This window comes from Syngnathus scovelli, chromosome 4 (assembly GCF_024217435.2).
Source record: "Syngnathus scovelli strain Florida chromosome 4, RoL_Ssco_1.2, whole genome shotgun sequence".
Classification (NCBI taxonomy): domain Eukaryota; kingdom Metazoa; phylum Chordata; class Actinopteri; order Syngnathiformes; family Syngnathidae; genus Syngnathus; species Syngnathus scovelli.
In genome coordinates, this window is record NC_090850.1 from 18354430 (window position 1) to 18370024 (window position 15595).

General features: G+C 40.1%; 1 protein-coding gene and 1 long non-coding RNA gene across 4 annotated transcripts in view; one reads left to right on the forward strand and one right to left on the reverse strand.

Moving 5' to 3' along the window:
• The window catches only part of LOC137840229 (uncharacterized), a 151213-nt gene that overhangs the window by 119183 nt on the left and 16435 nt on the right, over positions 1 to 15595 (reverse strand). The gene's annotated exons all lie outside the window — the stretch shown is intronic.
• LOC125966839 (protein unc-13 homolog C) overlaps positions 1 to 15595 on the forward strand; it is a 78946-nt gene that overhangs the window by 44066 nt on the left and 19285 nt on the right. For all 3 annotated transcript variants that reach the window (XM_049717317.1, XM_049717318.2, XM_049717319.1), the window contains exons 15-19: positions 356 to 445; positions 1844 to 1972; positions 5135 to 5268; positions 7181 to 7266; positions 15439 to 15565. In XM_049717317.1, coding sequence (XP_049573274.1) covers positions 356 to 445; positions 1844 to 1972; positions 5135 to 5268; positions 7181 to 7266; positions 15439 to 15565 — 566 coding nt within the window. The remainder of the gene's footprint in view (positions 1 to 355; positions 446 to 1843; positions 1973 to 5134; positions 5269 to 7180; positions 7267 to 15438; positions 15566 to 15595) is intronic.

Genomic DNA, 15595 nt, shown 5'->3' on the forward strand with positions numbered 1-15595 from the left:
TGCATTGATTTTAAAAGGTAGAGGAGGCAGAGGAAACTGGCAAAATTGTATTAGAGCTGAGCGAGCGAGCGAGAGAGGGAAGAAGATAATAGCGTATGGGTGCCGGAATGCTGCAAGGGATTTAAATGCACGCCGTCACACTCCCGTGCACCGCCTGATGGCTTCATGGAGCCGAAATCGAAGTTTTCATCACAGGAGACCTCCCTGGTCTGCTAAACGATTGGACGGACATTCATTCAGTTATGACTGCGGGGCGTTAATCTGTAATCCATTTTAATATTTTGGGCCTAAATGACAGTGAGGTGGTAATGGCTTTTGAAATCAGTTTATTTATTTTACCTTTCCTCTATTCCAGGACAATTTCCCTGCTGGAAACCAAGATCGTCTCCATGATTTGAAGTCAACTGTAGATCTTCTGACCAGCATCACCTTCTTCAGGATGAAGGTATCAATCTCTCCACGGAAAAAAAGTTTTGGTTGAATATACTCAATTTTATTTTGTCAAATTGGTGCAAAAAATAAATTCTCTAAATCCAGTCCATGTGGACTTGGCCTTGCCTACCAATATCAACTATTGTGGGTGGTCTTGTGTAGGTATGGTAATTAATTTAAAAAATATATATAGAAATGAAAAAACAGTGTTAAATGATGATGGAGCACAATAATAACTAACATTTCTCATGTTCTGTCACATCTGAGCTTTTCGTGCAAAACCTTGAATTTCTGAAACTCAATACTACTCGCTTGCTTACAATCCTGCCAGCCTTTCATTGTAAACACTGATTTGGAGCTCCTTTCATTTCACTGTATTCAATTCAATCCCACAATTCCTGATATCTCATAATTTCCTCCACATTCCACAACACCGCAGGCCATTGAAAACCAAATGATGTTTGTTCCCACCAACTCCTTGACTGGAGGCTTATGCGATGGCTCCTATACAGCAAAGCCTCTAAAAATGCTTCCAGCTTCCTCGCTTTGTTTCCTCACACTCGCTTCTCTAAAGGGCGTGTGTTTGAAAAGGTCCATTCAGCTCCCACTTGGTGGTGGCGGTGCCGAAGCTCAGAGAGGCATAGCTAAAATGGCATATGTGAGCAAAGGAAGGAAAGATGTCACCTTGGCTTGCCACGGTTTTTGCTCCGCTGTCACGAGCATGTCGAGCATTCTTACATGTGCACGAGCTGCGCTGCACGTCAATTGCAGTATGCATAATGGATGTAAGTGGCTTGTCCTTTTCCGTCAGGAAGTCATATATAAACACACGGTTGGAAAATGGAAGGTGATACCATGACCTCAGCAACACACTGAATTACCATAAAACCATAAAAATCCTATTAGAATAAGCTGTCTCAATACATTTGTCTTAATACTTTGTGTGGCAGTTAACAACTAAAAGAGCAAAGTAAGGAACATGAATAATTTGCAAAAATTATACATGGACAGCAAGCAGGACACATTTTGAAATGCTAGTCCATTAAGGGATTACAAAATTTACAAATCTGCTGAAGCACGTGGATAAACTAATGCTCTACCAGACGCTGTTATCTAATTGATCTGAATGGGCCGGAATTGCTGCTTTCTTTAAAAATGTATTCACAGAACGGGTGCAATATCGTAGATGGTGTACTTGTAAAATGGACGACAAAAGGGCCCGTGTTTAGTACGTATTTCTCAAGTGTTCACTCACATGTGTAGACCACAAAGTGATTTGATTGGCCTTGACTGAAGACTAAGAGATGTGCTTGATGAGATTACCTCCAGCAAAGGGCTTGGACCTTCACAATCTACTCAAAGACTGAAAGCCTTCACTTATATTAACGGTTATGTGCATGTGTGTGTGTAGGTCCAAGAGCTCCAGAGTCCGCCCAGAGCCAGCCAGGTGGTTAGGGACTGCGTGAGAGCCTGCCTGGATTCCACGTACAAATACATTTTTGATAACTGCCACGAGCTCTACAATCAGCTGCTGGACCAGGTAAGTCTTGGTCAGCTTGACCGTGTACACGGGTTATTTTTACAGTTAAATGTCATTAAAAGAGGGAAACGTATTGGCCTACTACAAATAAAATCTACCCTACCAAATAAAAGTTTAGCCTGTAATAAACACAATACAGTTGAGTAAATAAACACAACTAGCTATTGTTGAAATAGCAATGGTAAATCTCTTGGATGGCAATTGAAACCACAACACTTTTGGCGTATCCAGCAATAATTCAAAATCTTAATTATTAATGCGGAGTGTAAAGTGAAGCAAAACAATAAGATGAGCGCTATAGCGAACATTATTTGTGGCAACATAATTGCATTTGTAGGGATATTAAACGCATGAGCGCCCTTACGTTGTCGTGGCGCTTGAAAAACAACATCAGCAAACGCATGCTAGTAAACACACCCTCATGCAATCTCAAAGATTTGCTTCCAAAGTCGAACAAAATTTACAGCTAACGGTGTGAGACTTTAATAATGAACTGAATAAAGTATTCACTTCAATTTTACTTCCTGTTTAACAGCTCGGATGACATCAAATCGCAACCTGTCTCTCATGCCACATCATTTCCCACCTCCAGTCTGCAATAAAAATTATGTGCAAAGACTCAAAGGAGACCAACGAAGTAACAGGCAGTGTTTATGCAATGTGCAAAAATAACCACCTTTGAAAGTCTTCATGAATATTGCCGGCTTGCCGGGACCACCTGGAGGTTCTTAAATGAGCCAACGGAGAAACACTGCCTCACTTGGCTGCACTAAAGACATCCGGGCGTTCTCGTTCATTGGCCACATCTGGGTGGATTATCAGGCGATTCTTCTGAATCTTTATGACTGCCACACCACGGACGATGATGTCCGTTTTTAGTCTATAATGGGACCAAGCGTTCCGTTTCTTTGAACTGCCAGAGGTGTTGCAGGCAATTATCACTCGGGCGAGATAGTGTAGGCACATTTGCTAATTACACCCTTTTGCACTTGTTTTAGTGTAGACAGTTTGGACGAAGGAAAAAAAAAAAGGCACTGCCCTAAAGCTAACCCCAGCATGACTATAAATTATTGTGGTCACAGACACGAGGTACCCTCGCTGTCGTCGTGGTTACAAGTCATTTGGGAGCCCCGTCTCGTTACGAGGCAGGCCGAGACGTAGCCCTGACACAACAAGGCGTCTTGCGTAACGTGACAGCCGAGTTGGCCGCTTCCGACCGGGCATGAAATAACAAGAGGGAGAGGAGGGGGAGGGGGGGGGGGGAGAGAGTTGGGGCTTAACAAATTCTAGCATCCTCACGGTAAATGGATGCTTTCAACGAGAAAATGCAGGGAGATCAGTCATGGTAAATGACAACGTTAGGGGGAAAATGTGGTTCATCCATTTTTGAAGCTTGTGGAACATTTTCACTACACTTCCCTCCAAAAATGTTGGAGCAGTGAGGCTAAATCGTTCAGTCTTGCTGTGGACTGAAAACATTTGTTTCACACTAATGAGAAGTCCACTCTGTGCCATTCTATTTGAAATGACAGCTAATCAGTTGTGAGAAGACTTGATTTTCCCTCCATCCAAAACTTCAACTTCAGCTATGCTTGCCAACACCTTTCCAAGAAATCAAGGACGTTACTAGAAATCAATCCTTCCATTTTGACTCTAAATTGGAGCTTCACTGTGAGAATTGATGAAGGAATTTCATGGGGAGCCAGTTGCATGCAAATGCTGAAGCTACAAATTGGGACCCCCATAGATTGTGTCATAAAAAATAAAAAGAAACAACAGCATGCGACTTAATCACGTCCAACATTGTGATTATTGTGACTTGAGACAAATACAAATGAGCAAAGGGAGTTTTAACAGAATACAAAATGCAGCCCGTAGAGCCAACCTTCAAACGTGTCCTTCACTTTCGTACCTGCGCGGCGAGAATTTTACATGACTTAACCCCCCCCTGCAGGGATTTTTCATTATTCATGTTTCCATATTGAACATGTTTGGTCACGCAACTCCCATTGCTATCATTGGTTGTTAGTGTTTAAACCTTCAAACATTTGGAATTTCCCAAGTTGATTAATATGGAAATAATTTTGAGGAATTATCTTCAAGAAGAAAATCAAAACAGTTCCTAAGTGTCTGATTAACATTCTGTGCCATGTTTCTGTGAAAATACGGAACGAACCGGTACAGTTATGCGTTACCTCGGCGACCAAGACTGGTTTAGGAAATACTGACTCTATGATTTGTTGTCGGTCATGTCCTTCTATCGACCCGGCCACATATCGCTCGTATTTTCACTCACTGTAGCACCACTTCATCATGAGTCACTCAATCACACTTTGGTGTGAATAGAAAAGAAGTTGTCTGGCTGCTTGTAGACTTTTTTTTTTTTACACAGAGAGGTAAATATCCCCTTTAATTCACCCTCATATAAAGTGCTTTTTATTTCTCCACAGTATAATATTATTGTTTTGGTTTTTTTTGGTCTCCAGCTTGTTAACGTTGGCAGAGTCTAAACGAGCAATTCCCAAGTCTCGAGAGTTGGGAATCGAAAGCTCAAAGTGCCTCTGAATAATTTGCAGCCACAGAGCATTTTTCACATCTTAACACAGAAGAAAATGCAAATGAGAAATATAAGAACGAAGCGTCTATCTGAATGACGTAATCCCATTTCATTACTCTAGCAATCCCAAAGCCAAATGATTAAAAGCAAGGCAACCCAGAATCGAGTGTAACACGATCGTCATCATTCGGGTGAGATTAAACTGGCTCGCCCTAGCCCACACTGCGAAACACGCAACGGAATCTTTTTGACACGGCACCTAAAATACAAAGTTAATCATTGACACCAAGGAATAGATGAATGCATGTTGTAATTCCAATTCCTCTGTGTGCTGCATCAAAGTCAATACGCTGAAGGTTGTTAGATCATTCGCGCTAAATAATTCAGGAACACAATCGAACCGCTTTTGCCGTTTCCAACAATTTACATAAACAAATGGAGAAAAGCAAAGAAGTCAATTCCCGGGAGGCTATGTCAAATATTATTTGTCATTGTCAGTGGAGCTATGGATTTGCATGGAAAATACACTGTTGATGATTCTGCTGCGGTCTGAGAAAGTCATCTCGGTGACGTAGCCTAAGGTTTCCTGACTTCCTTCCCTGCAGAGCCGGAAGCAGGACCTTCCACGCGAGGAGCAGGGACCATCCATTAAGAATCTGGACTTCTGGCCCAAACTCATCACCCTCATGGTGTCGGTCATCGACGAGGACAGGACGGCCTACACGCCTGTCATCAACCAGTATGTAATGCGATACACTCATGAACTCGGGACGGTCAAATCAATCATTAAAATTGGTATAGTTCCTTCACTTACTTTTTTAAAAAAAATGTGTTTACTGTGACATTGAGAGCGTGTCAAAAATCTCTACTGCATCTACGGTTCGTTAAAACTAGGGTCAGGGTTTCAAACTATGGTTTCAAACTAGAATTAGGGTTCGTTACTTATTATATGGTAGTTGCATTTACAAGGAGAAATGCATTGCAGTGGAACTTGCTCCCACAGTATGAACAAAAGTCATGTCAAAGTAATTGAAGACTATTCAAATTTGTCCATTTATTACTATAGTCGTTGGAAGATACTGTATGTGCCCTGTGGTTGCCTGGTTACCTCGTCTCTTGATCATATTTCAACTGGGATTGGGCTTTAGCTCACTCGCAACTTTGAAAAGGGGAACTGCAACAGAGAATGGATGAATGCGTTGATTTCATCTCATAATCAACCAAAGCAACTCAGCGATGGCAATTCCTACCATCAGTCTTGCGACTTAATTGAATAGCTCCTTAACAAGGCATCGACTAAATAGTAGATTGTAATCGCCGAGCACTTGTTGCACATTCCACGAAAACAGCAAAATTCACCAAAGCAGCAAAGGATCATCCCCCCCCATTGCTGCCCCACTTAAGCATCTTCCATACCCTCTCATCCTTTTGTATGCATTCATATTTTTAGCTCATTTTCTCTTCTTCTGCGGCTGGCTGATTTACGATGCTCATTACAACTGTTTATGCCCTGAGCTTCCTTGCCTAGTCTCTCCCACACTGCCTAATGATAGTGCTGCAATAATTATATCTATTCCCTCCATTTTCTCTTCCTGTGGTCAAGTTTCAGGACCGTAAGGACCCCCAACTGTTCCGTTATGGTAAAACTTTAATGTGGGCTTAATGCCAAATAATAAAAAGTGACTTAATCTGTTTTCAATTATGAAAAGATGGATTTTTATTTTGCAGCGATAACTACGTGTTTAATGATGCCCGATAAAGATTAGAAGCTTTAAAGACTATTCCCAAAGAAAGACAGATATCCCGCATATAGATTGTTTACCTCGCATGGCGATAGAACGCATCCACACAGATTTACATTTTGTTTATGTATGCTGAAGGTATAAAGCGTGATAGACGTGAAGGCGGGAGGAACGATTGTTCTAGGGATCGTTTTATTTCCTTCGTTCGCCGCTCACATTACAAATCCGCCTCCTCGTCTCGCTTAGTGTTTATTTTGCGCATCGGAGGCATTATGCTTTCCGCTGGGGAAAAATACTTTGGACTTGCAAAAATCAACGTGAAGGATTTCCCGGAGAACTGACCTTTCCCCCAGCCAGGGAGCCCTTCATGTATTAATGTCCTCCCATCATTGTCCGGGAAGACGGATAATTAAACCGCTGATGTTTTGCATTCAACCTCTAACTGCCATTCGACAGCATTCCAAGGAGCAGATTGTTTGGTTGCCTCTATCTCAGATTTATTCTTATTTCATTACCCATAATTAATGTTTGTTTCAGATGGGACAGACCTGATTAGCTGGATCGGATCAGCAGATAGTTTGCATTTTCATGCAAAATCAGTGAACGGTTGTAATGTCATAATTTGCCGCTCAATCAATGATATTGATCAGTTCCATGAAAGGAGACATTGCAGGTTGTTTACTCTTGGGGTATTCTTTCCTGCCATTGTTAATAATCTAAGATTTCTCATTATATAAATTCATTCTTTACATTCATTTATTCTCTGGTCATAATATTAAATCTTGTTACACAGCGGGAAACCTTGTCAACTGTATAATTTTGCAAAATCATTAAGGTTTCTTCTTGGGCTGCCCAAGTTGTAGTTCTCAGGGAATTAATTTGAAAATAATCCATTTCTATTTCTGACAGGTTTCCGCAGGAGCTCAACGTGGGTAAAATCAGCGCAGAGATTACATGGAACCTCTTTGCCCTGGATATGAAGTACGCCATGGACGGTGAGTCTAAAACATTCCAAAAAATATTGGCTTGGTATTTCAACACTATACAATGTGCCAAAAATGTTTCAAGCAATTTGTTCGTCAAGCACTAATTACTAAATGCGCTCATCAGGTATGAGGTAATATCCACAATTTCTTTCGTCCTAACCTCAAATCCATTTGCTGTAGTCACAATAGAGCTCATCAGCTGGTCTCATCCACACTGCCCACTGATTACACACTATTGATTCACACAATCTGAGTCGAGATCATCAACTGATTGTGGCTACAATCCAAATGCTCACAATAGTAACAGATTTTATTGAATTTTTTTGGTCTAAGCATTTTGTGGCACACATTTGTGACTGTAAGTGATTAGTAGCAAGTAGTTCTGAAATATGAACTCTATCCATCTATTCTATAATCCATCACCTTGTGGTAACAAAATACCAATACTTGTCATTGAAACCTGAAAACAGGAGTTCAAAACTTCTCAAAAATAATAATTACAACAATTTAATTAATCTGATTCACTTAAATGTGTCATGTGTCAACAAGCTAATTAGTGTTTGTCCAAACGAGGCAGCCATCACAGAACAAATCTCTGAGCTGCTTTCATGCCACAAGACAGATGTTTCAGGTTTAAATGTGGCTTCTAGCTTAAAATCCCAAAGCCAAAGCTCCTGCTACAACATCTTATTCCCCCGAAAGACAGCAAATACCTCCTGAAGGTGATTTAGCAAGCTGTTCCTGTTAGGTGAGAGTCCCGCAGATCAACACCCCCTCAGGATATGTGGATCGGCGGCGTGTCAGTGGGATACAGAAGTGACTTTTGAATCAATCTAACAATAGATGTGTTAAACTACACGTGGGGCTCGCCACTTTTGAAAGTATACACCATTTTTACATATTGTATAAGAAGCTAGGCTAACTGTTAGCTTAAACTGTCAATCAAGTAATTGGTATGGATGAACAAATAGATGATACATTATAATAATTTTCCAACCAATTAAGTAAAATTTCTAGAGGGAGTCCCCTTTTGAAACATCGGAGAATCTTAACTGACTTTGATCGGAAGGGCGCAAATATTCAATTTAAGATGGTGTCGCCACATAGCACATGCTACGCACAGGTGCACATAATTTGTCTTGCCTGCCTGATCCGCTCACGTCAAAGTCGGCCTTTATGGAGCTAGAATGCCTCCCAGTGTGTACTGATACCTTTTCCCTCCCACCAAGGACAGGTTGGCACCTTTAATACCACATTTAATTGTCTGAATGAAATAGTTACGAGTTCATTTATCGAGGTCATCTTTTCACCCTCGCAAGGAACCGTATGTCGTTACTTCAGCGAGTGTTCACACAATGTTGAATGCCTCAGGATGAGCCAATCAGAAAAAAAATGAGGTAACAGAAAATATAAAAATACAATGATGATGAGGATAAAGATTTCCAAGCTGTTGAAATTTGGATGGATGTATTAATTGTTTTCTTTGGCTTTTGAAACATACTTCCTCCCCATTCATTGGATATATATAATATATTATAATTATATTATATTTATATCTAATATATACATTTAAAAATATACAACATTTAATTCTAATATTTTATTTTATTTTTAATATATACTACATTTAAAAATATAGAGTATTTAATTATTTTTTCTTATATATATATATATATATATATATATATATATATATATATATATATATATATATATATATATATATATATATATATATTGCAAACATGTACCTTCCTTCTGCACAAAACAAGGACACTAAAACTTTCAGTCAGAGATGTCAAACTAAAATATGGAGGGTCGTTAATGCCCTCACAGCCACAGCGTGTACCTGCTGCTGCTGCTGCTGCTTTCTCCATGCCACACCGTCCTGCGTTGCTAAGGCAACCAGCTACCAAAATGAAAGCGCTGCCCATTGCAGCCGTACAACACACACAAAAACACGTTCACGCATATACACTATAGTTGTGACATACATAGGAGGCTGCTTGTTCTACATCTACTTTCCATGGGCCTCGTATGGATTTCTTCACACTTGAGTGTTGAAGGTAGCAGTTTCATTCAGTGGGCCATAATGGATGCAAGGAGTGAGAAGCACTGAGCTGCTGGTGTCAGACACCTAATAGAAGTCAGTCACGGGGGGGGGGGATCGAGATTATGCAAGACGAGCTAAGTGAGCCTGAAGGATGCCGCCATGTTTGTTTGCACGCCAGAGAAAGAATGAATAGGAGGGAATAAGAAGATGGAGCACGCGTGCCAGCACATGAGCATGAATTAATCAAGGCTTTGAAGCATCTCCTGCTTCCTGCAAAGAGGGCCGACTGTGGTGGCGGTGCGGCTGTATAAAACAACAAAATGGGGATGATGCTAATATTAGCATCTCTGTGTGAATGTGTGAGAGAGAAAGGACAAAGAGAGCCATAAAAAGACAGAAAGGGAGGGTGTGAAATAATGAATGAGCACACTTCCTTGTGCTTCCTCATTCGTGTGTTCGCGGGTACAGAGGGTGGTTTTAGTGCAAAGTCAATTTCATAGGCCACCTTTTATTTCCCAAAATAAAAAGAAGCCGCTCAAGTCTCACCCTGCATGTCACCTGTATCCTAAATTGATAATAGTTGTGAAATCCAGACAAAGCACTGTCCCAAAATGGATTTTGTTCCAACTGAGTCGTTGATTCAGTAAGTTAAAAAATGCAATAAAAAAAATCCTACTTTTTTTCTGTCTAAACAGAAAAAGATTTATTGAAATTTAAAATGGGGAAAAACACAGTTTATTGTAAACTATCCAATACAAGTAAGATTATTTAATGAACGACAAAACCTAAACAAAAACATGATACAAACCCCTTGAATCAATCCAAAAAAAAAAGTTCAACACCAAGGGTTTGTCTCAATATGAAATAGTAACAGAATTACGCAATAAAAACACCGACAGTATTTATTTTTGCTTTACCTCCATCTTAAAAGCCCCAGAGAGTTTAAATATTGTTGCTAGTTGTGTTCGCACTGCTTGAGCCCCCCCCCCCCCTGTTGCCGCACTGATATTCACCTTTGTATGATGTCATTTCAAATGTGAAAACATTTGACATATTGCCAAAAGCATATCGCCAGCTGTGACATTCACTTGAGCTGCACAATGTTTGTTTACAGAGTAGACGTGACTGGAGTGTGAGGCAATTAAAGTTTCTTTCACTTCCCAAAGTCTGTTCTGTGCGGAAGCTTGCTATGCAAAATCCAAATACATTAGCGTCAACCCGTAGTAGTTTTCCATAGATGATCCAATTCATAAAAAAAATAATGAATTCAAAAAATATTTAATAACTGCAGCCCTATTTGCACAGTATATTATACTGATATTATAATTGTTCACATAACTCACCTTGCTCCATTATTAAAACAGAGCTGGACTGGAATATATTTCAAAGCTCCGAGAATAAATGCTGCAAAGCTATCGTAAAGATATTTAATCGCTGTCACTAAAGCGCATCTTTTAACAGTGCAAAACTCTGGCGGCCATTGCCTCATATCCCGCCTTTTGGAGCGGCTTCATTAAACATAAATGAATGACGTATTGCTGTAGTTACCGTAGCATGAATTCATCAGCGCTGGGGTCTGTCTCGCCAAAACTCATCACAGCTTTCCATTGCTACACTTCATCTCTTTGCTTTTGCGTTCTCTTTGCGACATTCTGTTGCTGTTTTTTTAGCCAGAGTGTGTACTCGATGGAATGTGTGTGGTCAGGCCAGGGTTTTTAAATTTTATATTCTGTTGCTGGCGTATTACTACACAGAATCAGTTGGAAAATGAGTGAGCTTACGTGATGTAGTAGGTGCTGCTGTTTTGGTTAGCAACAAGTTAAAACTCTTTTTTTTTTCTGAAGGGAAATAAGAGTCTGTTTGAGGAAGATGTTTGTTTTTGTTGCTTTATCAGGATGATGCACCCAGCAAATAATTGGAAAACGGTTACCATCTCATGAAATATTATATTTGCAGCTGTTGCTGGTATGGCTAACCACATTGGAAACAACAGCTTCAATAAAAATGTATTCCTTCCTCAAGCCACTTTTTTTTTTTTTATTCCAATTTGCACAAAACAAATTAATGGCATTATCGCTTTGTATATGCCTCCAGTCATCCAGTTTTGAAATTGGCTGCCAAAACACCAAATAATACCTTTTTATCTTTGAGCTTGGGCGGGATAACTAAGGTGCTAGCTACTCCTCGCTAGCTACCGATTTGCATCAATTCCTGAATCGATTCGTGAAAGTGATCTCATGAAACAAGTTTTTGTTTTTCTGCTTTAAAATGAGTCAAGCTAAAAACTGCAATGAGTCGCATGCCCGTCCAATCCTGTGGAGGGTCATTGGATGTTAATGGGAGTGAGCCGCGACACTTTATACGTACGCCGTTTAAATCAAAGATGTCGAAACAAAGATGGGTCCCATGTGAGTCGCTCAGTCCCGGTGGGGGGGCTTCAGACAAGATGACATCCTCACCAGGGACGCTGAGCCAACTCCTCCCTCAGGAGAGTTGGCATTGTTTAACCACCAGCGGGGTCACAAAAGAACTTGTTTCCCAATCACAGGCTTAGCAACAAACGGAACATTTGTTTACAGGCATGCGGCCAAACGTTTTGGAAAACCACTATGAAGCGGGACAAAAATACTGTTTGTTGTGGTGATTAGTCATTACTACATTAAAAACGGGGCAAATGCCAAGTCCAGGATATCTACGCTACACAAACCTTTGTCTTTAGAATCAGTACGGGATTCCCATCACTTTCTGTAGTATCAACAATCGTTTTAACAGAACATTCACCATCAATAACTCTGAATAGAGACTTGAGAAAAATACCACATAAATGGATGACATGTGAAGAAAAGAGAATAGCATATTGCAGCGTGTCCTTCTCTCGTCTTTGTTCAACATTCAAACATGCACAAGCAGGCGGTTGCTTTGCCGTGTTGCGGCGGGAGAGGACCTCATGAGAATGGATTTACATAAGCAAGTATGAATATGCACCGACTGACCTTCACGAGCGACAGTACAAGCGTGGTGACGGGCCGGGGCCTCGGAAGATTGTTCTCACCGGACACTCCATTAGGTACCCCCTCCGGTTTACAATTGCCAGAAAGTGAATGAGGTGAAGGCAAGGGAGTGTTTTAATTGTTAATGCGGTGCGCCGTAGGGTGTATTATTAAATACACAAACAAAGTCACTTGTCGCTTACATTCCCGATTGAAACTGTCGGATGTAAATCATTTAAAGCTTTTCTAAAAATGATGCTGATGACTCACTCGGAAGAAGTCACGCAGCCTCAGCCGTGTTTTACCGCACCACTCCCGCTGGCCTCGTTTCATTTCCCTCGGATTCTCCCTTTTATTCCCCGGGCTGTAGTGCCAGTGAATGAAAGGAGAGGTCCCTTTAGCTTCTATGTGAAGGCTGCTTTGGTTGGTTTTAGAAGACATGAAGAGAGGGGAGGTCTTAAACTGAGCTCTGAATGACAACTTAAAAAAACTTGAAAAATGCCACTTCTGTGATTTTCCGACCATTTCGAGAACAGTTGCACTCCATAATTGAAAGGTACTGACTTTAAAGAATTCAGAAGGATGGATAAAACATTCATGACGTTATAATGTATGCAAACACACACTTGATAAACACCTGCTGACCTTTTCTATAAAACAAGCATCTGCTCCTCGTAGATTGCCAGGTGACTTTGTGTTTATATTCGGACAAAACTGGAAACATGGCGCTATAGTGGTTAGCACAGCTGCCTCAAGGTATGAGGTTCTGAGTTCAAATCTCAGCCTACATGTGTGGAGTTTGCGTACTCAAACTTCCTACTAATGTAAAAATTTAAGCGATGTCGGCCGTTATCAGGAAAACCTTGGAAATGTAATTCTCAGGGAGTTATTTTTGTTGAGGATATGGATTTGCCTTCTTGGAAAAAACACCTACTATCAAATCTTCCCCCAAGTGAACTTTTACTTTTCTCTGTGTAGTCAAAAGCAATTGGCCCATGACGGTAGGGTGTGGATGGGAGCAGCGATCCCCGAGGGCAAGTAACTGTAAAACGTTGTCTGGTTTCATTTCAGGAAGGATATTGCCGAGCTTTTAAAAAGGTCCTCTACTGGGGCTCCTGGGATCCCTGCCAAACTGTCAAAATTCATACACAATTTGAACGAACGCAACAGTTGGGAAGTAAAAATGAAAGCATGCAGCAAAGGAAATAAAAAAGGCTTTGCTCTACAAACTGCAGAGTGAGCTTTTTTGTTGTGTCACAACTTGAGACTTCATGATGAAATGAAAATGAAAACAAACGTGACATTTGCTGTGTAGCTTCTATTTTTTTATGTTTTTCCTGTAAAAGCCACTCATCGCCCTCGGAATCTGAATTTCTTTGGTTATTTGAATGCAACAAGCGTGTGTATGTCAAAAAGGCTACTTTAAGCACCCAGCAATATTTTCTTTGGGTTTAAAGAAGAGTGTAGGATGGCAGGCTTAGTTAGCGCTATTCATCAGGCTAAGCACTCATGGCTCTTATCAGGATTAAGGCGTGACAGCTTGAGTGCAACGAGCGGGATTCCAACCGTCTATTCAGTTAACGTCGAAGCGGTATGAGCTAAATGAAAGCAGCTATAGATTAATTCCTTCATATTGTCAACGTCTTGAGCTCTGTGTTTGACACGATGCCCTGACCATAAACACGGTCTCGACGGTTTCCACCTACGCCGTACGTACGATCTCTAATTTGATTGCTTAATATATACATGAGAAATGTTTTTCTTACATATATTGACAACGAGTATAATTAAACTACATCAGGTTGTGACTTATGTAAAAATTCAGGTTACATTGCCACCATAGGAACGGAACTCGGTAAATCCAAGACGTTCTGTATTGGAAGTCTAATTCAAGTCTACAAACTCAGATGAATTAAACTATTCTAAAAATGATTCAGCCGTTAAGATTATTCCATTCACATCAATCCATTTTCCATAGATAATTATTGACAACCCAAGAAAGGTTTAGATTCAAACCTGAGGAAAAGGAATGATGCAGAAATGATGTCACTGCATTGCTAGTAAAAGGTGCTTACTCACAACATCAAGACAATTTAGTCATATTCTGCTCATCAATCTTGAGCCTGTGCATTTTGCTGCTTATTTTTGGCAGTATTTCAAGTGATGGTTTAAAATTGTCTTTTTTGAGACGAAACAAATGCACCATTACCTTTATCGTTCCACTGCAGGGACAGTAAAAAAAAAAAAAAATAAAAAAAAAAACAGCTCAGCACTTACTGTATATGCTGTTTTTATAGTCTTAGTCATATTTCAAATGCGAGATATAGGCTAGGTCCAATTCAAAAGTTTGGAATCACTTAGAAATAGCAGTATTTTTCAAGAAGAGCACTACTTTTTCCTATGGTTGGGGAGTGACTTTATGTGTACTGTTTCTATCAAAACAACATATTTATATCATCCATATAGTTGCTGTTGGTCATTCAAAATTTCTGTCTAGAGGCCAGCCCCAAGATTACCATTCCAACAGCTTTATTGGGTGGTTTATGCCAATTATTTTACTGGCCTAGAAATTATCATTCTGTACAAGTTGTACCTAGCAACAAGGAGCTGTTAAATGTGTCATATGGGAAAAAACAAACTTTTGAAAAGAAATTTTGGGGTAAATGATTAAAAGTCATTGTTTGGATTTCACCTGTTCATTTTGAAACCATCTCTTCATTCATTCACGAGCTGATCCCACAGAAAGGTTTAATTGTTCCAAAATGTCTGAAACAAGCCACACTTAATGATTCAGCGGCAACGTCAGCCAAAGACGGACGGATTCATCTTGAGTCATTCAAAGGGTTTCTAGCTTTTCTAAAGAGAGCTTTTGGCTGCTTTTTATTTTCTAAAGCTTTCAACAACTGCAGACTTTTGGCATAATTGTGCCTGTGAAGATGTTTGTGTTAAATCAAACACAGCTACCTAAGTCTCATATCTATAGTGAATACGTTTGCACATTTATTTGGACTCCGAGCGACTTAAAAATAATTTCATAGGTTGAAATTAACATCCTTTTTTCTGCAAGATTTACAATTTAGACATGGAGTGTTTGCAGTAACCGTTTTTCCCTTCCCTGTGTTTTAATCTGCATTTCAGAGCACGATAAGCACCGCTTATGCAAAAGCACGGAATACATGAATCTTCACTTCAAAGTCAAATGGTTCCATAATGAGTATGTGCGTGAATTGCCAGCCTTCAAGGGGGTTCCTCCAGAATATTCTCTGTAAGTAACATGCCCTCTTTTCCTAAAATT